General features: G+C 35.5%; 1 protein-coding gene across 3 annotated transcripts in view; it reads left to right on the top strand.

Annotated features, from left to right (window-relative positions):
• The first annotated feature begins 2,023 nt into the window (after nt 1–2,023).
• The window catches only part of PALLD (palladin, cytoskeletal associated protein), a 182,458-nt gene continuing 158,938 nt past the window's right edge, over nt 2,024–25,543 (top strand). For all 3 annotated transcript variants that reach the window (XM_058837833.1, XM_058837834.1, XM_058837835.1), the window contains exons 1-2: nt 2,024–2,175; nt 5,096–6,142. In XM_058837833.1, coding sequence (XP_058693816.1) covers nt 5,097–6,142 — 1,046 coding nt within the window. In that variant the 5' untranslated portion in view covers nt 2,024–2,175; nt 5,096. The remainder of the gene's footprint in view (nt 2,176–5,095; nt 6,143–25,543) is intronic.

Genomic DNA, 25,543 nt, shown 5'->3' on the forward strand with positions numbered 1-25,543 from the left:
AGATTAAAGGATATAAGCATTCCCTAAATAATAGAATAACAATGTTCGGAAAATTTATTCATGGCATAATAGAGCTGTATAAAACCTTGCCCTATTAAGTTTTCAAGTTATGAAGAGTATTTCATTAACAGTTGTAGAGGAGTTAATTGAACACAAATCTTTCACTTTCTGGGTAAATGTTTCTATCATGCTGTACAAAAAGTATTGGGGCATGCTTGATTTACACAAAACAATACTTTATTTATATTCAAAAAGCTAAATTTATTTTAAAATATCTCTGCAGGTATCTACTAGCAGATATATTTTCTTCCCAGAAGTGAAAATTTAAATACATAATTGCAAGAACCAGGATTTCATCCACCCACTCCCTGCAGAAAATGCTGAAGATAGCCCAAGGCAGCTTGTTGCTGTTTATATGCAGGCTATTTTTGACTCCCATTCCAAGGTGGCAAAACACATTTAGTGGAGAAGCTGGGTGCCTGAAAAAGGACCTTGATTTTACTTTGTGGGGTGACTGCTTAAAAATTAGGAATACAGTGGTTAACTCTTGGATAACCAGCTCCTTCTTTGTGCACAGTTTTCGGCTTGAAATTTTTAGAATCATGGTTCTGTTCTTATTTGCCATGCTGAAATCACTATAAAATTACCTGAAATAAAATCCTTTTAATTAATTTCATTACAACATTGTAAGGATCTCAAGCTGCAAAAATGGGGTATGTGTACATTGTGAAGTATTCCCAGTCCAGCAGTAAATCTGTTCAAGCTGTGATTAGGGGACAGTAATTGCCTGCATAAAGATGCCAAGATGCTCTGTCACCCACTGAAATACAATGTGTACTTTGGTACTGGCACTTGTTAGTACATAAAGATGGTCTGGATCCTCTTGGGAGCTCTGAGTCTCTTGTGCCCTTCTGTCACAACAGTACATCTACTGCACTCCATTGTTGCCAAGGAACAAATTTCAGTAAAAAATGCAAGGCAGTATCTAGAAGACCTTGAGCTAAGAGCAAATGCCAGTGTACAAAATAATTTCAAATCTGAGAGCAGATATAATGGATGCTGGCAGAAGGGACAGAGGTCTGTAACATCTCTTTGGAGCTATAATTTCTTCTATCCCCTCTGGAGCATGTGACTCCCAATAGGTTGCAATCTGGCAGAAACCACGTTGCCCACACATTGCTTTTATTTCTGGAAACTATGTGATAAAGTCTGTAGATTAAACTAACAGCCTTCATGTTTACTTCTTCATTTCACCGAGTTTTAACAGAAATTATGTGCTTGAAAAAGTGCTTCTGGACAGATTTTTTTCTTCCCTGGGACTAAAGTCTCACAGGAGTTTCAATGAGGTGAAAGTACTTTCTTAGCAGAGACAGTAAGGGAGAATTGGCTATTACACATTATGCTCTACAACTCTATAGAAACGAAAAATGTGTTTGGATTGTTTCAGTGTTAATGAGTGTGTCAGAGTTGTGGGGTATTTTTAAAGCCCATGCTTTCCAGGGATTTTTTGTGTATTTTATGAGGGAGATACTTCTTTTCTGATTACAGTATTATTTCACTTGAGATGTGAAATTCAGTAAGTTAATTTATTTATACAGTGTACTATATAGTTACAGATTAATAACTATCAATTATTACAAAATTTGTCATATTTCTGCTCGTAACTCCAAAAATGTTGAGTCTTTTCCAACCTGAATGATTCTAATTTTTTATTTTCTACAAAATTTTAAGGTACACAAGGAAGCTATTGATTTTAAACTATTCTTAGTAGAAAAAGGCAATTATTTTATTTACATGAAAATCATGCTGTTTAAAGAATTAAAAATCTGCTACCATAAAATGCTATAAAAAGGGAATGGCTAAGTTCTCTGAATTTCTGAGTTGTAAGCACACAGAACTTTGTGCCACTTCCAGGCCTAACTGCTTCTGCTGGAATTCCAGATAGTGGCAGTCTGCTGAAACATGAGTTCAGTTACCAAATATAGCTGAGTGGGGTACGAATTTCATAGTCGCAGAGGACGGATGTAACGCACAGGCCACAGTCTTCTCGACTAAGGACCAAGAAAGCTGTAGTGAAGAGCTGGAGCAACTTTAAGCCTATTCAGATAGAGAAGGAGAAAAACAACTTTACCTACTATTAATTATACTTGAACTCTTCATATTGAACTGCTCATTGTAAGATCTGGTTTATATTTTCTGCTAAATGTAATTGTTGCATTTGTGGAGTATTTTTGCAGGATTTCAAAATTCAGAGAAAAACTATGTGCTTTTTTTGTTTTAAAAGATCTTACTCAATACATTTCATCCTTCAAATGATTCTTTTGAAGAGATAGTCTTTGGGTGATGTTAAGTAATAATTTTTTTTTTGTCAGGCTCTGAAAATTTAGGGTGTTTATATTTTTCTTGAAATGAGTCCTTTAACTTTCTATGTTTTTCCATATTTTACTATATATCTTTTCAAAACCTTAATTTGATTGATTACTCGTTTGTTTTTTTTTTTAATTATTGTAATCCAGTACATTTCAAATTTAATATTTACCATATGATTCTTCAGAGCATCTGTATTGGGTTTTGAATAAGTATTTAAACTGCATGATAAAAAAATGTGATTTTACTTGGGCATAATTTTTAAATATATACAAGTAGGACCCCATAAATAGCCTGTATGTAATAATGTTGACAGTACAGTGTTTACCTGCATGCAACATTGTATTTTATGCTTGTGTCTTTAAATGATACAGTATATGGCTTTGCAGGTTACCTAATGAGTAAAGATGATGAAAACTGTTATAAATACATTCTAGTCTAACTTGGAGAAGCTAGAAATAGCATTCAAAATTTCTAATTATGATCTTATAAGCTACTTGATAGGGTTAGTGATACTTAACCTCCAATTAACTGTGGTTACAAGTTTCACTAAAAGAATAGCAAGTTTATGTATTACAGTATGGCTGAAAAAGGTCTTTCTCCTGGAAGCTTCTATTCAGCTTCCTAAAGCTAGACATACAAATCCATTTTCAGGCACCTTCTCATAAAGAAGGCTTATCAGCATTAGAAATTGCCAATAAACCAGCACATTTAAATCCATCAACTTTATCTAAATATCCAGGTATAGACTGATTCAGCTAAATTTAGACACCACACTTTGAAAATTACAATGTATGTAGCCATTATATTTTTCTAATGACAAAGCTGAGTATTGGTAAGAATTATGTTAATTCATAATATATTAATTTTAATCATCATGTTGGGTGGCTAACAATAAGTAAAATTGTCCTCCTAGCCATGAAACAGCCCATTGAAACATTAGAGCAGCTCGGTTTTGGAAGTCAGGGAACTTAATCTGCATATGTAATGTGTCACTTTGAGATGTGAACAAGCCAAGAACCAGTGTGTGTCAGATTTAAACAAAGATATAATTTGAAGGATGCATATTTACATGTTGTCTAAATAGCACCTTTGTTCATTTGAATACAAAGTTTTATAAAATAACTAAGATTAAAGAAGCAGAAACTCGGAAGGTTTAACCCTTATTTTCCTGGCATTCATCCAGTTTGTGCCTGAACAGCTGAGCCTCTAGACCAACTGTTTGCTGGGCTTCTCAGATTCTTACTTTAAAGCTGCTATGTGGTAGTCAGTTATACTGTATATACTTTTTTAGATTTTGTTGACAAGAGATTGGCATGGTTGCTAAATTTGTTGCCTTGTAAATACAGATAACAGGAAAGGAAGATGTAATCCCAGAAAATAATAAACTTATCCCTGAATTCTATAAAAATATATATCAAATCCTAAATGCTTTGGGTTTCTTATATTTCTCTTTTATGCGTAGAGTTGTAATCTGTTGGCAAGAAAACAGGCATATCAAGAGATACATATGCTAAGCCAAGAATTCTAATAATCTATCAGTCATTTAATGACTACATGCTGGGTAAGCCCTGGTTTAGTGACTAAAGGTAATTGGAGCCTGCACAGCTGATGTAAAATACATCCGAGTGCATTGCATGATTGTCAAGCCATTTCTCTACTATCAATAGAGAATTAAAGGAAAATATATTTTTTAAAATCTTATGTAAAAAAATTTTCTCGTAGAAATTTTTGTTAGAGGAAGAGAATTTTCCAGGATAATTAAAACCACTGATCTTCAACTTAATTAAATGCTCTGCAGAAACAATAATTATGTTCCAGAAAACACCAGCCACAATCTAGTGACCAGTTGGTAAAATACATTTCAACAAGGAAATTTTCTGTCCAGTCCCTCTCTTGAGGAAAGTGTGGTTTCCTTGATGTCTAGTTTCTTGCTGACTTTAAAGAAAGTCCTCATCCTAATTCTGAAGTCATGTTGGGAAGCTGGAGAGGTATAAGTGCTTCTTTGCTTTGTGAAACTGGTACAAAATACACATTATACACTTCCATTGTGCTGGTTGATATATAGGTTTTGAAATCTATTTCTTCAGTGCTTTACTTTTAGCATATGGTAGCTTGATATTTTATTTTTTAGTGTTGAGGAAAGTGCTACTAAATTGGTAACAAGTTAAAAATGCTAGCACAATAATTAAAATAATATTAAACACATTATCAACGTTAAGCAGAAAGTATGACTTGGAATTTCTAATCCAAATCTCCTTGTGTGTATCCTCATAATAGTTTCAGCTTGAACACTTCTCTCAGAATTTGATGGTTTAGTGTCTGGAAGACAATGTTACGGGAAAGAGAAAAGTAAATATATTCCCAATATCTTCATAAGGCTAAAACCAGGAAAAAAAATGAAGCATTATAGAATTGATGCAAAATAACTAATCAGATGTGAAATAACAGCATATATACATATTGATCCAGTGGAATCAAGATTATGCTAGGCAATATACAGACAAAGTATACTTCATACTTCTGAGGGAAGATTAATTAGAAAATTGACTCCTAAGTGCTCTCATTTCCACCTAAACAATTTACAGTCCTGGCTCACTGTAATAGATTCCAAGGTTTATGGTATGTCATGCACCATTAGGTTCTGCTTATCTTCCAGCTTTGTGTCTAGTTTGTGGAAACTAGGATATATCTTTTTTCATTAAGCACTTGTTCTTTTGCCTTCCAGGATGCAAGACAGAAGCTGTGGCCAGGCATTGCCTCTTTCTTTAATGCTGAAGGAGACTTACTCTCCAGAGAAAGGTAGCAGTAAGGGATATTCTGAGAGTATGTCAGAAGCTTCATCTTACCGTGACTTTTTCTGTGATTCCCTGTCAGACACACAGAATGGTGAATTTTCAAATGAACTTTCTGCCTTCCTTACCCAGGAGGAGATAAGTAAGAGCCTTGACATAGCTCGAGAAGCCATTGCCAATTCCATGGAGGAAGATGAGAACACAGCTCCAGACTTCACTCATTATCTCAACACTTCTCTTTCTAGCCCTTCAGAAAACACTTCTTTCAGGGACACCAACCTGCATGAGCAAGACACTTTACAGACACCTCAAGCAAGCAGTTGGACTTCATCTGCTGCAAGTCATGTTCTCCCAAGGAATGATGAAGAGCAATCCACTGCACCTCAGACAGAGGATAGTTTTGTCACAGTTTCTAGGAGACAAGCGAGCGCCTCACCTTTTCTACCTGCTAGTCCCAGCTTTGTCAGAAGCCTGAAATATTCAGAGAAAGGTGGTCCATGTATGCCTAAAACAAGCCCAAACTCTGAATCAACATCCCAGGGGGAAGGTCCTTTCAGGAACAAGCTGTGTGATAAAGCTGCCACATTCATAGAGGAATTATCATCTATATTTAGGCAGGCAGCAAAGACAAGAGGCCGTAGTCCTGATGGGGACTCTTCTTCTCCGGACAGTGGATACCTGTCTCCTAATAAGAAACAACCAGCTTTAAGTACCTTGGTGAACCAGGAGTTTGACAAACCACATCAAGAAACTGAGCCTGAGGAAAAATTACCTGGAGTTCATCTGAATGAAAAACACTATTCTGGAAGGGGGAGCATCATGGAGAGCAAGATGGTCCTGTGCCGTCCCTTCATCAACATGGAAGAGCATGAACTTTCACCACCTCTATTCACTCAGAAGCTTCGGAGCCAGGAAGTTGCCGAAGGAAACAAAGTATTGCTGGAGTGCAGAGTTGCTGGCAACCCAGTCCCTGATGTCAGGTAAGTGTTAAGTCACCAGATACCATCACCTGATTGTGGAAGATACCTAAGGATAGATATGACAGTGATCTGCCTAGAGGCAGTCACATAAGAGCAGTCAATCATGCAGTTTTAAAAAGCACAAAGAATAACATATTCTAATGTCTTTATTTCATTAGAATGTTTCACCCTACTTGCTTGGGAAATTAAATTCTACTTGATTTAAGAGCCACATGGCAAAATTAGGAACAGAATTGGCTCTAGCAACATTCTGTGTGATTGTTACATCTTTAATCCAGGTAAAAGAAGAGCATATCTCAAGAAGATACAGTCTTTAATTAGAATGTGTCCAAGATCCATGTAAACTGTTTTTCTGAATCTTAACTCAGGCAGAATCAGAAAATAAGAAGGCTTTTAATGACTGAGAAAAATGAGTAACGAGAAACATTGCTGACATAATAGTAGATTATTGCAAAATCAAGTATACTTTTAAGTGATCACATCGGTATAAATTAATTTGTAATTTCTGTCTTGTTTCCCTTTTGACACACATAATTGTGCTATGGTAGAAGTCTGTAGATGCAGCCATTATTGAATTCTGGAAAATATTATGGATGCTAACTTTTTGGGCTTTTGCAAAGCTCCCTGACAGTAAAATTAATACACTTTAATGGTCCATTCTCAAATTGGTTTTATTTAATAATTATTAATAATTCTCCATCTGGCAACTGAAAGAAGACACATCAGTTACTATCAAAAATTAATTTTTCAAAGTTTCCACTAAAAAAAATTCCCCCTTCATCTCTATTTCATTATGGATCTTCAAGAGAGGAAAAATACGGCAGATGCACCTCAAAAATTATTTATTTCAGAAGTTGATGCACTGCTTTTGCGTGTCCTTTCTGTAGTGACACCGATTTGGCTGAAGAGGTCACTCACACACAGCACGGGCAGCACAGAGCCCTCAAGTAAGCGCTGCTGTGGAGCCGAGAGCAAAAAACCAAGGCTCGCTCAGGGGTTAAGAGACAGCAAACACTTAAGTGATGTTTGGGTGAGACTCCAAACTCTGAATGTTGGGGAAAGGAGGTGGTTCTTTCCAGATGAGGAAGCATGCAGAAAAATATATAGTGGATTTTTATCTATAATAGCTTAATCACTTGGAATTTCTACAGTTTCATAGTATCATCTAGGCACATCACTGTCCTTTCTGGATATGAAAAGGAGTTTTATGGTGTATCCTATATATACATCCATGAAATAGTTAATTTGCTGCAGTGGAAAAAGACAAGCCTGTTTAAAACCACCCACATATTGCAGAGCAAGTGAAGAATGTCTGTGCTACTTTCAGAAATATTTTCTGTAAATTGGAGTTTTATATGGTTTAAAAATAAAGCAAAACATCGATGATGCAATAATAGTTGACCATTCTCTTGTATTTTGATAATGAAAATCATACAGTTTTCTAAAGCACTTTTCGTAGACAATTGTTTCATTAGACTGGATTTCTGGTTTGTAATATATGTGGAAAACAATCTTCACACCATAATCATATCAATTCAAAATAATTACAATTTTTTAAGAAACTGGCCAGAAAAAAAAAAAAAAAAAAAAAAAAAAAGTGTAAAAATGGATATTAGGGAAGTAGGGAAGTATTGTATTGCATAAAAAAGGGCTATGGAACAAGCTGAACAGTTACCTACTGTGAGAAGTGTAAGAGTAAGCCATTTGGTACATGCAAAATCTGCTGAATGGGAGATGCAGAAAAGGGCCTGAGCCAGGGCTGCCATAGTCTCTACATTTGCATATAGCAATAAAATCTATAGAAACCAAGCTTCAGCTGTTCAGATTTTTCCCAGATAAACCAATTTCAATAACATAGCCACTGCAAAGGCTGTTTTTGGAAGTCTGTGTTATGTGTGATTAAAGTAGAAAGCAGTTACGATTTTTGGGGGGGGGTTTTGTTTGGTTTGGTTTTTTGCCTCAGCTGGGAAGAAAACCAGAAGCCACATTTCCTAAAGTCATAAGTAAGTAACAATAGTTTAATGGCGACAAGAAACTTACTAAGTTATTTCACCAGGCACTCAAAAAGTTGTCCAGCCCAATAATGAATACAGCTGATATTTAAGCAGCATCAAGCACTGGCAACTATGAAATCATTCAATTGACACCAGAGCAAAAGGCCTTCAAAAGAATCAATTGTTTTTTCTGATCTTTTAGCATTTTACTGCTTTTCTATGCCTCACATTTTATCCTGGGTTCAAGTAATCTTTATAACTGTCCTTCTTCCCTTTTCATGGCTTTTTCTGTAGTTCAACTTTCAAAGTCCTCAGCCGATACAAACTTGAGCAAGAATCCTTCTTTATCCTGCTACATTTCTTATGAGGAAAAAGAAAACAATGTTGCAGAATCTTAGTGTAATTAAAGAAACCATTAAATGTGGTATAAAGACAAGGTGTGCATTTGAAGGTTATTTGACTATGAAAGCCTCTTAAATTTTCAGTTCTTTAGGTGATCATAGCCATACACAACTGAAAGTAAAACAGTGTGTATTATGGTCTGAGTGATGAAATTTGACCAAAGTAGCTTTGTACTACAAATAGAAAAAAATATATATATTTTAACAACAGAGCTTACAACTAGAATCTTAATGTTGAAATCCAAAAGAAAACGATCAGTTAGATTTCAAGAATCTTTTTTTTTTTTTTAAGTTCAATGTCTAACTTGCAAGTTCTACTAGCAGAAAATCAGATTTCTTGCAATGAATATTTTGTCACTGGTCAGAAGAATTCTTACATTTCTGAGCAACCCAGATTCCAGCCTAAGACCTAAGAAGCTACAGAGTGATTTGAAAAATTCTAGGATATCTGCCTTCTAAAGAAGGTCTAAAATATGTAAAATATAAGTTGAAATAAAATTTCTGTTACTCTCAAAACCATTTTATCAGTCAGTAGCTGTCCTTCAAAGTGCATTAGCAATGCAGTGTTTAAAATACTCATATTAGCCTTGAGCTAGCTAAAGCAAATCCCAGCTGGGTGTGAGTTAGACCTCTTCAGCATTTGCTCGCCACCTGAATATTTAATTGCTTCTGAGGTCTGCCTGGAGCTGTAAGCTGTGATTGAAGTATTTTCTGAGGTCTACCCTGAGCTGTAAGCTGTGATTAAAATATTTACAGATATTCACCCAGCTTATGTAGCACAAGAGGTATTGAAATGTTTTGTGCAAAATATATCCTTTTCCTTTTTCCACAGCAAACTCGTGCAAAAAAAAAAAAAAAAAAAAAAAAAATTCAAATTAAAAATAAGGCATTTTCCATATCCTACATGACAAGAACAGGTTTCTTTGCTTTAAGGAAAAATTTGCTCTCATTATAATCCTTTTCTTCTTTTAAGTGCTATTTGTCTAGATTTAACTGTAACAAATACCTAAAATCCCCACCTAGACACATTATTTGCATGTAACCCAGAACTGTTCTTAGAAAATAAAGAAACAAATGCAAAGTATAATATTTAAATTTATAATAAAACCAAATTATGTTGACTTCTACAGCTTCAAAATCTTACCCAGTTTTACAGACTTTAAAGGTTTTGAAGATTAAAAACATGCAATAAACTATGTCACCACCATAGTCCTACCATCAGGCACGGTTATGAAGAAAATTGAACATATTGAACATCAGATTAAGTCATGCTTAATACAATTCTGCACAGGTGTGTAAAACCCCAGGTGTACAGGACAACAGTGATTAAACTACCTACCCAGCAGCTACCCAGGTAGTTTAAATCTTGGAAATGGAAGAGGTATGGCTGATGTAGTTTCTGCTTCTTTACTGATTTGAGGTAGGAAAATCTGTGGTTTAGAGATAGAATTTAGTTTTGTTTCTTGAAGTCTCTTAGGAGGTAAATTTTGTAGTTGTAGTGAAACACCAGTACCTTGGTGAGAGATAAAGATGTTTGACTAATTCTATAATGGCAAGGCTTTAGTACTACTTATTTTTATCATAGGTTATCATATTCTTTTATGCATGTGTGGTAATGGGATATGCTTTATCATTCTAGGGGTCCTTAGTTAAAAACAAAACCTGTTTCACAAGTGTGTTCTTTGCTTTCTTGTAGAAATTCTTTAATAGTCATCTTCAAAATTGCTGTGTTACCTTTTTATTTGTAGAATCTTCACTATTTTAAGTTAGATTTTGGAATTAGTGCAGGTCCTACTTTTCAAATATTTTTATTAGCCTATATACATACTTGTGTTATTCAAGATGGAAACTTTAGTGAAGATATTTTATGATGAATTTGTTTAAAGTATTTGCTAATTCCATTCTTGCTGGCTTGTCCCAGACCAGAATTTGCTTCTGAACAATGAAATGCTTTATGTGAATTAAAAACAGAGTTTAGTAGATTATAAGAATTATGTTAGCTACAGTGATTGCAGAAATACTTCGTAAAAGATAAAAAAAGATTAGGATGTATTCTGTGTGGGAGGAGAGGGCTCTTGTGACTTGAAAATGAGTAACAGCTATATATATTATTCTTATACAATAAAAAAATGAAGTCTTGTATTGAGCTTAGAGGTGATTCTTATCTGATTCCCAAAATGCAATATTTTGCAGTAAGAATTGATCTAAAATACTTCCACAATTTATGCAATTGTTTCTGCTCCATTATTTCAGTGTTATTATAATTGTTTATTAATATTTAGAATAGTGCAACAGTAAATAGTGTTTTTTTTATTATCCAGCCATTTGTCAATAATGTCTCCAGAATATCTTGCATTTCTTTCCTAAGGGTGATAATTCATGAAGTTAGTTGTCAAATTTCTCACAAATATAAATATTTTTCTTATATCCTCCCCATAGTTTTCTCTATTAAAATGTTTTCCCAGTAAATGTACTTTTATACAGAAATCTCCCATAGTCCTCTATTAATCTTCTCAGAGTAGAATCCTATTAATCAGTCTTCTTACTAGCCTTTTACAGAGGGTGCTTGTTAAGAGTGGAAGAATATTCTTGTACATAAAAAGTTCCCTGAGTAAAAAATGTTCTGTTTGCAGATCTGGATGTTTTTCCAGATGTGTATGGAGGCAGCATCAATAACAGCATGCTTATTGCTGAGATTAAACCAAAAAATGTTGCTGATTTTAATTTGGCAGTACACTCACTTAAGAAATATGTTTAGATGTAATATATTGTCATTCGGTATTTTATTAGCACTCAAATGAAGATAAAATGTATATCAATATGAAAACTGTATGTCAGCTTCCTCAATATTTTTCTGTCACAATAGTATTTTTTCTTTCTCTTAATGTCTATTTTTTGGGGCTTTTTTCTTCATTTATAAGTCAAAATAATAACTATTTGCAGTTTAGCTTATTATTATTTTAGCCCTTCTTCCCTTCTCATTTATTTCCTTTTATACTCTTTGTTTATTGGACCAGACCATGCCATTCTTGTGGGTTTCGTTTGTTTGCTTTTTCTGATTTTCAGGTAAGGCCTGCCCATCTTCAGGAATCCCTGGAGTCTGAATTTTCTTTCAGAGCAGATCTGGAATGCAGTGTTGAAAGTCACCTCAGTGACTTGTGAAACTGCTCCTTAATTCTCCTTGTCTTAGAACAGTGCTCTGGAACTAGAGCTAGAATGGAGCTCTGGCTTTGTTTGGAAAATGAGGGGTGATAGTCCAGCACAAATGGTAAAGCTGTTGCAGTGGCTGCCTATAGGGATTTGTGGCCCACAGCTAATAGGCAGATAGCACACATCTTTCAGATATTTCCTTTTCCATTCTCCATTCATTTCCAGAGTCCACACCCTCTGGATTTTCTGCATCTGGGGGAAATATACAGTGAAGTTAAGGCCTGTATAGGTCACGTATCCACCTGCTTTAAAAAACAGTGTGGCCTATCTGAGCAATGCTAGTGCACTGGTTTTCTTAATTCGTAAGTAATAGTTCTTTTACCTTAGAACCACTTGGAAAGAAAATTTGCTGTGGTGCTCCTTAAGAACAGCATTTGGGAGACTCTTGTAGCATATGACTGTCTGGTTGCAGAGAGAGGGCAGGGCTTAGTGCCCTGTGGGTGTAGCCAGGTTGTTACTCCATAGGAATGACTGGTTGCCACCTTGCTGGGTCTGTTTGCGGGCGTGTGGGACCTAACCCAGTGTATGTACCCATATGTGCTGCTACTGCTGATGTTTTTCAGAGTGGGAAGAGGGATTAGGATTGCTTTGTTAATGTACTGCATGATAGTGGTTTATGACATGGTAATGCCAAGGGCAGTGAGGGTCATTAGGGATGTATATTCAGTGTTGTTCACCTGGCTGGGTCTTGTCTAATACCTCTGGGTATTATTAATCATTCCCAGCTTATACGAGAAACAGAGGATTTTCCCCAGCCTTACACCCCCTTCTCCTCCTTCAGGTTTGCTATAAAAGATTTTGAGAACTTTGGATTCTCTTTAGATGTTAAGAAAACCATCTTTCACTAAATTGTTAGCTCAACCCATAAGCTCTGCTTTTGTCCCTCCCTCACCAGAAGGGGAAAGGGGAGTGGTTTATTTGGGGTTTAATTTTCTCCTGCAGTTAACCCACAATAATGATAACCAAATGTTTTGTTTGAAAGGGCAGAGTTTTTTTACTTGCTTGCCTGACACCACAGAGTATAATATTTCAAATCGGTACCTGGAAAGCATGACTCTTTCCTATGTGAAATGATCTTTACAAAGTTCAGATTGTGATAACAGTAATTTATATAGATCTTATAAAATAGACTAATTGCTAGAAAACAGAGCAATCCACTGATGTTACAAAATGAATATTCAAAGATCTAAAAGAATGTGTGGATGTGGTTGGGAAGGGGGCCTATGGGGGCACAAACTCTTTACTTGTTAGATTTTGTAAAAGCCCCAAGGAAGATCTGGACACTGGGGTTATTCTTATGTTGCATTTATTTATTGTCTCTCTAGAATAGTTTTGACTACATGATGTAAGCATTTCCTCACAGGCTCTGTGCATCACCAGGCTCTCTTTCTTTGGAGCTGTCATTTTTCATGAATGTGGAAATATCTTTTGTCAATTTTGGGGTTTGAAAGTTTCATACTTTGGTTTTGGTTTTTGTGTGTGGTTTTTTCATCCTGAGAATTGGAAGGATAAAGCCTGTTAGGTGCATGAAGAGGAGTGCTGCAAGAGGCAGTTGTAAAAACAAAGGGATAGTTGTTGGAACTAGAGTTACCCTCTTAAATAGGAATTAGGAAGAGAATTTCAGCTCAGGTACTTTATTTTTCTCTGTTTGTGAGTGCCAGTGTCTCTGGTTTAGTTTTTCTGATTGCATTACTGAAACTTTAAAAACATCTCAGTACACTTCTTTATTCTTTTATTCTTTTTTTGCTTCTCAGTAAAATAATGCAGATCTAAAGTTCCTTGCTAATGTTCACAAAATAAATAATGTATGAACTAATATTTATAAAAAGACTCAAAAATTAGATGAAGATGCTATCAAAATACTTGATGGCTAACATAAAAAAACTTAAAAGTAAAGTAATAAAAATGATGCTGCTATCTACATAGTGGAAAAAAACATAAAGGACTTTTGCCTTGTGTTTACATAGGAATTGGATGAGACTTGGATGAACTTTGAAATAATGTGGCACCACATATCTTCAGAAAGCTCTTTCACTACACGGGCTTTGTCCATGCTAAACATTTTTAGTTTCAAAACAAAGTTTAATTGAAGTAGTTTTAAAATACAGATTTCCCACAAAAGTGGTGCTGAAACAGTGCCAGAGGCAGAATTCCAAGAGGCTGCTTTTACTTCATGTTTCAGAATTTATTTGTATAAGTCTTATAAGCTGTCTCTGGGCCTTTCCAGTATTGTGCAAAGCATCAACAGCCAAGAAGTCTGACAGTGAGAAAATACATCAGCAATCTGCTTGTCATGGACTAATTGAAAGTGATCTGTGAAAATTAAAACTATGTGTAGAGGCTAAGTAGAACAGAGGCGGGAATGAACCTGCATGATTTAGGCCTATTTTACTTGTACTGAAAGAGAAGACAAGAGTAGTGAGGCTTTTCACAGAGAAGTATTTGGAATAAGTAATTCTGGCATCACTACTTATCAATGTTCAACAGGTACGAAGTGCTATTCCAAATCCCTTTTTAAATATCATGCTTAATACACTTTGACATGTTTGCTCATTTGCCTAAAGGCAGTACCACATCTTGGGTTGTTTTAAGCTTCTTAAGGGCAATTATAGCAGTTTATTAATGTTACTTAAACAGGACATATCTTTTTAAAACACAATACATTGCTTTAAAAATATAAATAAAGTAAATACAAGTATAACTTTGAAACTTGATGCTTTAAAAATTCTTTCTAATAAAATTCTGTGATGTCTGAAATATGCTCTGTAAATGCATTCTTGGCAACGTGAAAGCTACGCTTAAAGATATGGATAATAAAATTGAACAAATAAGACTTCTCTGCAAACATTCATAGCTGATGGCTGAAAATGTTAAACTTCAGTTTGGGCTATTAGAGCTGGCAGGGTTTTGAGGGAGGTAGGAAAAGCTATGGACTAAAAGCTTACACTAGAAGGAACATGGAAGAAACAATGTTAAACAGCAGTGAATAATGAGCTTTTTTTATTGGTTCTGGGTCCCATCTGGAAAGTGTGTTTTTTCTAACAAGTGTTACAGTTTGATCGGGCTCTGATAAGTGGGCTGGAACCGTGGTTGGTTTACTTGTAAAAGGACCTGCCTTTCCAGCCCCTGCAATGGTAAAAGAAGGAGTAAAAGATATTCCCTTGCCCTCCTATTCCCTGTAACATAAGAAACTAAAAAAGTCATAGAATCATAGAATAACCTGAGTTGGAAGGGACCCATGAGGATCATCCAACTTCAAGTCCTTGTTATACTATCCATATTTCCTTCCCTGAGCACAAAGATATAAAGAAAGGAGGAAAGTTAGCTTATAGGAATTAGCTATGGAGGTTTTTGTACCTTGAACCATTTTGCTCACATTTTGAGGTGTGTGGTGGGAGAAGAGCATCAAGTAGACATTTTGTCATGAATTTTCACATTTCACGTGCTTTAGAAAAAAAGTGAAGATTAAAAGATTATTTGGGGTTTTTACACTTTGGGATATTTAAAAATTATGTTATGTAGTGAGGAGATAGCAGATTGAAAAAAATTTGGAAGCTTAGCTTTGTACAGAATAAATCTTTATTAAGATATGGTCCCTTTAGATATTTAAGTGTTTCTTAGCTTTTGTCCTCAAGAAAAATTTTCAAGTTATAATTAAGAAATGTACTCAATTTCTATTTCTGTGCCTCTGTAAGTTGCCTTACCTGAAGCGACTCACAACAGGGGAACTGATTGGTAGGAACAGGAAAAAATTGCTAACTGAAACAGTGAGTGACTCATTTAAGTATTGAAAACTTGGATCAATAGCCATATGATCAAGAAATTAGCATACTTCTTAAATAAGTAGGTAATTGGGTAGAGAAGAGGTTCTATTTTATTAAATAAGTCAAGATGAATAATTCAACTAGATAATTTCACCTGTATTTACAAAAGGTGAAGTTGCAGAAGTATCTCACTGAATTACTGCATGTTCAAAGTGTTTGTTATTGACCTGTTTCCAAGAACTTTCTTGCCTTCAAGTAGTGTGCTACCATTTGGTGTGATACTACTCAGCATAGATGAGTGCACGGTTTAAGACTGGGAGTAGTGTGAACTTGAATAGATCTGACTTCCTGTGGGAAAGGGAAATAAGTTAAAGTACCTGGGAATTGGAGGTAATTAACAAGTAGAATAACTCCTAAAATACTGGGGTTCTTTTTTTTCAGCTATCTGCAGGTCAAAACAGAGACTAGGAGATTTAGGATTAGATTCAGGGTAGATTTTAGAAGACTAAAATTTTTCTGCAACAAATCTGTTATGAAGACATATCTGTTATGTTTCTTTTAGTCTAATGCTAACATGCTGCTTCAAATCCAAGTGATTCATCGTTTAATGTTATTAGTATTATGTACTTGCAATTCATGCATACATTAACATTATAAAAATAGCTTACTTTGCAGTTATGCAGTGCCTTTCACGTGAGCATTTTGGTGCTTTATAAAGAGTTTGTATAATACAAACTGTGCTTTCCTTTATCTTCTTTTATTTGATAAAGCTCTGCTTTTCAGGTGGCCAAAGGAAAAAGTTTAGACAAACGGAAACTATCACGTTGTATCATGTATCATATCACTATGTTTATAGTACAACTGATGGGCACCTACTGCTAACTATGAACTCTTTTAATATTACAGAGAATGTGAGCACATTGCTCTTAGAGTAAGTTAGTCAATCTAAAGTACTGGTTCCCCATTTTCAAGCACGACTAAGAGAATTTATCCTAATCTCTGTGAAAACCAAGTTCAGTTCTGTTTTTTGGGAAAGACCAATGTTCAGGCATGAGCATTTTATAGTACATGTTATGAATCTCCTATGAACTTGAGCAAATTCACTTTTTCCAACTGAAACATGTTGTCTGATATTCTTCACACTGTTTTGTACAGAACCTTGCCAGATCTGCTTACCCTCCACCATCAATGAAACTAGCAGTTGCAGTAATCTCAGTAGACCTAAGTATGTTTCTTTTTTTTTTGTTTTCTTCTTAAAAAAATTAGTCTTACTAATCTTAGCATTTGCAGCAGGGATTATTACAATCCCTGAAACCTGACTCAGTGTTGTAATAGGGTTTATACAGCTGCAAGATGCATGGGACAAACAAAAGCATAGTAGTCTAGAAACAGAAATCCTCACATAAATTAAAGTTCTGTTTATACCCATTTTACGTGGTGCTCTATTAAGTTTGCTTTCCCAGTCCACAGGAGTTTTGAGAAGCAAGCTGAAGGCAAAACCATTATTCTGTAAATATGTTGCTATTTGCTGCCTCAAGAATTGTAGGGCTAATACCAAGGTATGTAGATTAGAACAATTTATCCATCTTACTGCAATTTTAAGTGAAATGTTTGCTTTTAATATTTACTGAAATTTGCATAGTGGTGGCTAGCACTTTTGGCAGCTATCTGTGCTTACCCATGCAATGGCTTCATTAGATAAGGAATGTCAGAGATGAAATAAGCAACTCCTGATTCCTTAGAAAGGCTCTCCACACAGCTAATAAAGATTCTTGGAATACAAATGTCTGACAGTGGGAGATATGAGGAACCACAGACCCTATGCGTGGCTCTTCCCAAATATGACTAAGGCATTCTGTGAATTGGCAGTGCAAGAAAACTACACTGCATGCAAATGAAATGAAAGAACTGAAGAAGCAGCCACTACTTAGGAATTCTAGAGAGAGGCCTAAGGCACAGCCTTTACTGGTACTTTTTCTTTGCTAGTACAATCTGGTTTTGACATCTCTTTTAGGACTCCCACTGCTATCATAAAAAATCTGCTTGTAAGATCAAACCTCCTGTTCATAAGTGATGAAGCTGAGGTTACTGGGAGCAAATTTAGAAGGAATACCACAATCTGACTCATTTTCTGCCAGTCACATATTGTCTTTCAATAGAAATATCCTTTACTTATTTCTACTAATTAAACGGAAAGTCAAATATTATAGAAAAGATACATCAACCTAGAACAGATGAAGTTCCTGGTGTTTTATTGTATATTTTTTGTCTGTTTTAATAATGGAATATTCTGCTTTAGAGATTGATTTTAGTAATTTACAGAAAAAAAAAACCCACACTTTTTTTTTTGAAGAGCATTTAATACTATCTGTGCCTATCCTTTTTTTGCTTTTCCTAAAACACATATTTCGAGTAACAGCAATTTCTTTTCTCAGAAAGGGCAATTATCTCTGAGAAATAAAGTGCCTTCATAATAACCCTTTATGTCTGTCTACCACGAGTCTTCATCTCTCCCTATTTTTTCCTTTAGGTATTCAGAAAATTTTCTCTTTCACAGCATAAAATAGTTCCACTCATGCATAGGATCCAGAATCTAAACCTCAGATTTGGTCTGGTTTTCAAACATGACTTGGAGATTGAAGCAGGCTATAGAAAATCAGCTGGTGTGTTGGTTAGAACAAGGAAGCTCCATCATGTGTTACAAGGTATTTTACTAAGGTGCTTATTCTGCTCTCCCTAGAATACAATTAAGACTTTTAAGTAGTTTACTTTACTTTAGCCTCTTGCTGTCTTTTTTTTCCTTTTTAACTGCCTCAGCTGAGCTAGTGCATTTAGTTACATCTAACGTAGGCTGTCCTCCATTTCCATAGAGTGATGCGGATTTTTCTTGTCTTCCCACAAATAGAACAAGTCCGCCCTCAATATGAAGTTCTTGATATGTGAAATGTGTTAAGACTTTCATCAAAATGCTGTTCTGTTGTTCTTTAGAAGAACTCTGTTTCTTTTAGTTGCTTAGTAAATTTTCAACCTTTGAATTCTTTCTTGATTGCTGTTTGGTGAGTAGTGCACAGGGCATAGCTTCACACGATTTTATATTTGCCTTCCATATTCTGTTGGTTCTATTTTCTTGTTTACTCATGCAATCCTAATGAGCAGCACATACAATTTCTTAGTACCTTTCCCTACACTCAAAATGGAAACCATCTAGTTAGTTATATAATCTCCCTCAAAATAGTTGGTCATATAGGAGGCATCTAATAATAGTCTTTGAGCAGAAATGCTTTTTTCCCTCATTGGTCATTAAAAATCAGTGATGAAATCCACAGCTGACTTAAAAATCAGTAAAGATTCAAAGATCCATGTGGACATTAAAATGGAAGCATCATAAACTTTGAATATGTGAAATGAAAGCTTGAAGATACTGGAGCATGGGAGCTAATGGGGTTTTTTTAACACTATTCCATTGTCCATCCCCTGTACATTACATGTATCTCTTAGGTGTAAACATGGCACTGAACATTTCATTCGAGCCTTGAGAAGTGTAATTCTTAGCACCTGCTGTCTGAAGTAGAAGGGATTTCAGTGGTGACTTAACACACATGTAATCTTTGCTATAAAATAATTATTTGCACCTTTGTTTAGAATAACAGTAGGCTATTTAAAATGTGAAGTTTTTTTGTTGGTTCTTTGTTCTGCAGTGTATCGAGGACTAACATAATTTCTTCAGGAGGAAGACACATAACTGTCAATCTCAGGGAAATTCACATATTTTACCATAAAGAACTGTGCTTGCTTTAACAAAAACTCAAAAACAAAAAAAAGACAAACAAAAAAAACAAAAAAAAGCCCCCACAAAAAGCAAACAAACAAAAAACCCCCAACCAACCAAAAAACAAAGAAACCCAAACCATTACTTCCCCCCCAAAAAAACACCAAACAAAAATCCAAGAACAAAGCCCAATGGAGCAAGGAGCAAATTGCATGGCATTATTGAAGATTACTGAAACAAACATGCTGGAAATTAAAATAAAGGAGTAGTGGTTGACATACATGAGCATATTTCTGATCTGTTTTAAGAAGATGCTATTTATTCAGTTTTAAGACTAGATTATTTTTGACGACTTTAATTATTTTCCATGTTTATTGCAGTGAATGTAGGTTTCATATTGTGCTTAGTGTATCACCATTATTATTTGAACTTCATGTCTGCAAACCAAAACATATGAATAAGTGCAAATGAGATTTTCATCTATTTGAAGTCCTATGGGGCAGTTGAAAGAACTACTTTGGTTTTTTTTTTTTAAAAACCAACCTATTTAACACACAGTATCAAATATTCAATCTGGTACATATCACCTTGACTTCCAAGAAAACCTTGTATTGTGTACCAAAGGGAAAAGGAGGAGGAGAATTTCTGAGGCTTCTACAATACTGCAGGCAGCTGGTATTCTAAAATTAATCTTTCTTGCATAAGCTGAAGCAGGATAGCTTCAGCTATAAGATCAATTATATCAGATGTTCTGCTAGGTTTATTTAGTGAGTCTTATAGAATAAAACAGAACATTTTCTTGGCTTGCTGAAGAATGGAATGACAAAATCTTTGAGAATGACCACTTAGGCTGGGGAGAGATTAATTTCTGACAAATGCAGTCCTTCTACATAATAGTTCTGGGAAAGTTTTAAATTATTCGTGATATTGGTAGTTATTCACAGTTTGTCAGGGAGGGGAGGAAAGATCTCTATTTTAGTACTGCCTTTAATGAAAGCTCTTGTACTAGAGTTCTCTTAAACCCAAGGTCCTGAATAAATAGAAAAGCACAATATGTAGAAAAGGACTTCATTGAAAAGGGACTTGTTTCAGGCAGATGATAAATCTTCAGTCATATTTTGCAATGGTTTGCAAGGTTCTAATTCTCATTTAGTAATATGTAAAGGTAGTTCAGTAATACAAGAGGAAGTTGTATGGTAAGTTGATTTTAAAGTCCATCAGCGTTTAAAGGGAGCAAGCAAGAGACAGGAAGGCTCTTGACTGTTATTTCAGTATTCTAACAATCTTCGTACTTTAAAGCTTCAACAAAGCAAGCATGTTGCACAATTATTTCCAATTTCAAAATACCCTTTATCATAAACATGGTGCTGTAAACAGGAAGCTAGGGGACTGATTTCAAGAGTCTTACAGATTAATGTACTTTCCACTTATTTCTCGGGCCTTAAACCCCTTGGGCACCAGTGAGAGATAACTGTGGGGCAGGGCAAGCTAGTGAACAGGAAAAGTTTTGCCTTCTATCTGATGTAATGAGCTTACAGAACTAAAGAAATCTGTAGAACAACAGATGTCATGGTCCCTTAGTTACTTTCTCTCCTCATGGGCCACAAAGATATCACATGATGCAAGAAAGGCAAGTATCACTCACGCCTGTAAGCATAACGCAGGGCTGGTTGGATGGACCTTGGGGTTTGCAATATTATTTTTACCATTATTATTACTACTACTGCTTCTCCTGATCTTGTGAAAGTGTTGCAGTTTTCACTGGACTTGAGTTTTACTGCATTTTTGGCACCTCTCATCTGGGGTATAGAATTTCATGAAATCTCTCTGTTGTAGAGAATGACTATGACAAGGCTGTGGTGGTTGTAACCAGAGCATCATGTCCCATTCCATAACTACCATTAGAGTTTAGAACTCCTGACCCCTTTAATCTGGTCCTTGTTAACAAATCTGCCTGTACCTGCTGAAGTCTGTTCCATCCATACGAAGAGACACTGTTAAGAAAAGATGATAGTCTACCATGCTTTCACAATACACAGTGTTTCTAATGTAAACCTCTGTATTGGCTACTTGATGATCAAAAAACCCATTTCTTCCAGGGAGACAAATTAGAGATGCCCTGTGTAATTTCAGTAAACCAAGCAAGTTCTGTAGAGATTCTCTTGGATTGAAAACAAAACCAGTTTTTTTGTTGCTTTTCTGCAGGAATCAGGAAAGAAACTTCATGTGAGAAAAACAAATGATGATGCAATTTTTCTAAGTCTCTGAACACTTTTTCTTATTTGCATGTGATTATATTATTTCTGTAAGTGCCTCTTCTTGATTTTGGATTTAGAGAAATAAAACTATCCTTTCACTTAATATTTGAATCCCTTTCACTTTTCAAATTTTATGTTTCATGAAACCTTATAGCCTGAGAACCCTTTGAGAGTAGTCATCATAGATCTAACAGAATACTTTTGATATTTATCACAGCATGAAGGCAAAATGAAGAAATGCTGAGATTTAATGATGTTTTTCTTCAGAGCAGCTACTAAAAAAATACCAATGGAAAAAATGTTGATCTGTGTTAAGCCAAATATTGTCTAGAAAGGAAATGTTTTGATTACATTGTAGTAGTATGAAATATTGCCTAAATAATGAAAGGCAAAAGGATATGGCCTTTTACTGTATAATCTCTTTGGCCATCAGCCAGAACAGGAAATTTTCTCTGGGAGAGTGAAGGTATCGAGTAACTTGAAAAGTAATATATTTTTAAAGACACTAACTTCATTTCACACTGCTTTCTAGAATTAGATTGTCACCTTAAAGAACAGACTTCTTGTTTGAAAAGTTGACTGCAGTCTAGCTCTTTTTCTGTATTTATTTTAAATATGCTTTAATTGGATAGGGAAGAGGGGGAAAACTACAGAATACCATTGTTTTACTAAGAATTTTTATTACTAGTGAATAGCAGTATACTGGGAAATGTACTAGAGAACAGCATATATTATTCATGACTGTAGTACAAATGTGTCACCTTAAAGTCAAACACCAAAACACCATATTTGCAGCATTTTACTTAACAAAACTGATTCTTGGCACAGTCAGTGTCAGCAGTAAGTCCTGAAAAGTGCAGTGAAGTGTCCTGCAATTATATTCTGCTTCTTCTGTTTGCTGTACCAAGTGAATTTGTTCACTTTTTTGAAAGTCTTTGTGGCAAGAGCATTGCATGAATGAATCTATGCAGAACTAAAGCAGGAGAAGGAGCGGTGACAAAGGGGAAGGCTGTAATGGTTGGAGGGATTTCAAATCAATCTTGAAAGGTTTTTGGCTACTGATTGAACCTTTAAAAGAACTGTTATTGATTGTACAGAAAACTGCATGCTGCTAAAATTTGAACAGTGAAATAGGGTTTTGCTCAAGACAGTTGCAAATGATTGACTACTATTCTACTTGTGGGGACAAAGCTACCACAATATATTATTGTGTACTAAAATAGTTCTGTTTCAGAAAGTACACCAATTTATAATGCTTTTGAAATATCACTACCTGTATTACATTTGCTATATGATTTGTGATAGTGATTATTTCTTGTCTCAGTGAATAACTGAAAATAACAATATTCATGTAACTTAAAAAAGCATGAATAGGACCTGGTGGAATAGAGGAAATTAAGACTTAGACACAAATTTTCTGTTCCATCAAGGAAGCCTGATCTCCCCGTCCTTGCTCAAGTAGGATACATGTTGCAGCAGAAAGTGCCTCGAAGAGAAACTGAGATTCCTTCTTCTTTATCAGTCTCATGTAGGAGTTCTACCATGGATAGCATGGGAGAATCAGCGTCAGTCCTGTTAGTGCTGTGTGCATTCTGGTTCATAATGCCAGATACTGTAATGACATCACATCATAAATTATTTCTTTGGGGGCATCCACACCTCCCTAATTGTCTCTAGCCTTTGAAGACCTGCTGATTACAGCTTCGTTATCCCTTAACTTCAAAAGTTACAACCAATTAAAAGGTTCTGGGAAGGATTTTGTGACTGCTAAGGGTGTGGGATTTTTAGGTTTTTTCTTTTTAACAGAGGAATGAGCAGAAAAGTAGGTGTTTAGTTTGCCTGAATTAAACGAAAATGGTGCCCAGTAATATATATATTATCCTGCCAGTTCTTTAGGGCATATTTTGAAATTTGATACAGGGCAACCTTTGTGCTAGAGATGTGCCTTTTGCCACTCCTATGAAAATCCACTCAGCTGGCCAAGTTGCAACCTGCAGTTCTTTCTGGATTTATATGTAGTTCCATGATTGAGGAATTTTTCCCTAAAGCAAAGATTATGTATTTTACTTGCTATGTTCAGAACCCAGGCAGCTTAAAGCCTTTGCAGGCTGGTGGATTTCTCTATGCTCTCCATTAGGCTAAAGAGACTGGGACAGTTTAAAGAGAAGCTTTGGCCAGGAGTGTAGGGTGCACTTAGGATCAGCACTGAATGACATAAGAGGCCACAGTTCATAGCTGTGAACAAGCTGGGAGCTGACCAGATAAAAGCTTTTGAAAATCAGGGCAAGAGGGAAGGACAGAGTGCCTGGTTAAGAATGCTGGAATTGCAGCCAATAAGGATAAATGGAAGGAGATGGAAAACAAAGAAAACTGAATGAGAGGTCAGAAGGCTGTGCTAGGAAATGTGAAGTACATGGTTTAGGGCTGCCTACATAAAAAGATGTAGACATATAAAGGATGGGACCAGGATGAGTGGGGACAAAAGCATTCATCTCTGACTTGCGGTTTAGTAAGAATTGCTCATGGTAGATTAAAATGTTCTGATGTGATTCCATGCCTTTTGTAATGTTGTATGATAGAACTTACCTTGTTGGCTTGTTCCAAGAAGCATAAAAGTACTTTCAGTTCTAAATAATTATTGAAGTTATAAAGTTAATGACTCAAAATGTAGAAAACCAAGTTTCACTCAAACAGTACACTACTTTATGTAGTTACATGATCACATTTGCCCCCTCCCCCATGATCTTATTCAGCAGATGCAGTAGAGGGTTAAAATCAAGAAAGGAATTTTTTGGGGTTCTTAACTTTTTTTTTTGTTGATGGAGCTGGAAAACTAAGTATTGAATGAATATGCATAGTTATTGAATGAATACTGAAAATTACATGTTATTCCAGGTAATGAGGTCAGTGTTTTCAGCTGCAACTGAAACTAACAGAAATTCTGCTCTAAATACATACAGCATTATTTACTCTCTGAATAAACCAGCTCCTAAATATTTTAAATTGAATTTTGCAATCCCCTTTGCTAAACAGTGATAACACTTTTTATCTCATTGTTAATTCTGAAAAGAAGTTGCTTATGAACTGTTCATGTAGAGGGACATAAAAAGACAACAAATACTAATAGTAGTTTTAAAAGTTGGTAGACATTATATAGCAAAAAGGTCCAAAAGGTGTTTGATGAAACCAAGGTTCTGAAGGAGATGGAATAGGGATAGGCATGGATATATAAAGTTAAGGACAAATGGAGAGAGAACAGGCTCCTCTCAGTCTCTCAGATCTTTATTTTTGCCCTTCCTGTGCTATTAGTGTATGTTGGAAAAAAACTGGTAACAAACAGTCCCATCCTTTCCTCTTCCAAACACCATTATCTGCTCAGCTAATTGTCTCTAGAGTATGTGTTTGCTATTTGGCATTTCCTAGCATCTGAGTGCTTAACCTCTTAGCAATGCTTTTTAGTGCACTAGGCTTGTATGCAATGCCTTTTCTTTCCAAATACAATACTGAAAGCTCAGAACTCTCTGTCATTACTCATGAGATGCACAAAGTCAGCTTGTCAGATATACAGCTGTTCCAGCTGACTTTTAAGAAAAAAATTAACCTGTGGTTTGAAAATATTAAAATCCACTACAAATTCTATGTGCTATTTGAAAAAACATGAGGCATCATTCCTCCAAATCTGCTAAAAAGAAAGGTCAACAATGATGGTATGGAAATAAAAGTTTCTACTAAATGCGTGGTTGTGAGGCATGAGTTTAACATTCTCCAAGCACATAAAAATGACCAATTTTACCTGTGGGGGAGAATGTTATCAACACATTTTATTCTAACAATACCCATTCTTATCAACCAGAACCAGGTTCAGTCTTGTTATTGGGATGATTTGGCAATGACTTCTGTCTACATAGCAACCAGCAAATATTGTTCCAGTGGTCCAAAGCAGCCAGGGAGAGGCAGGGCACTCTGGGGCAGCTTTACTCATGCCCAGAGCACAGTGCTGCAATT

This window comes from Poecile atricapillus, chromosome 4 (assembly GCF_030490865.1).
Source record: "Poecile atricapillus isolate bPoeAtr1 chromosome 4, bPoeAtr1.hap1, whole genome shotgun sequence".
NCBI classification, from domain to species: Eukaryota; Metazoa; Chordata; class Aves; order Passeriformes; family Paridae; genus Poecile; species Poecile atricapillus.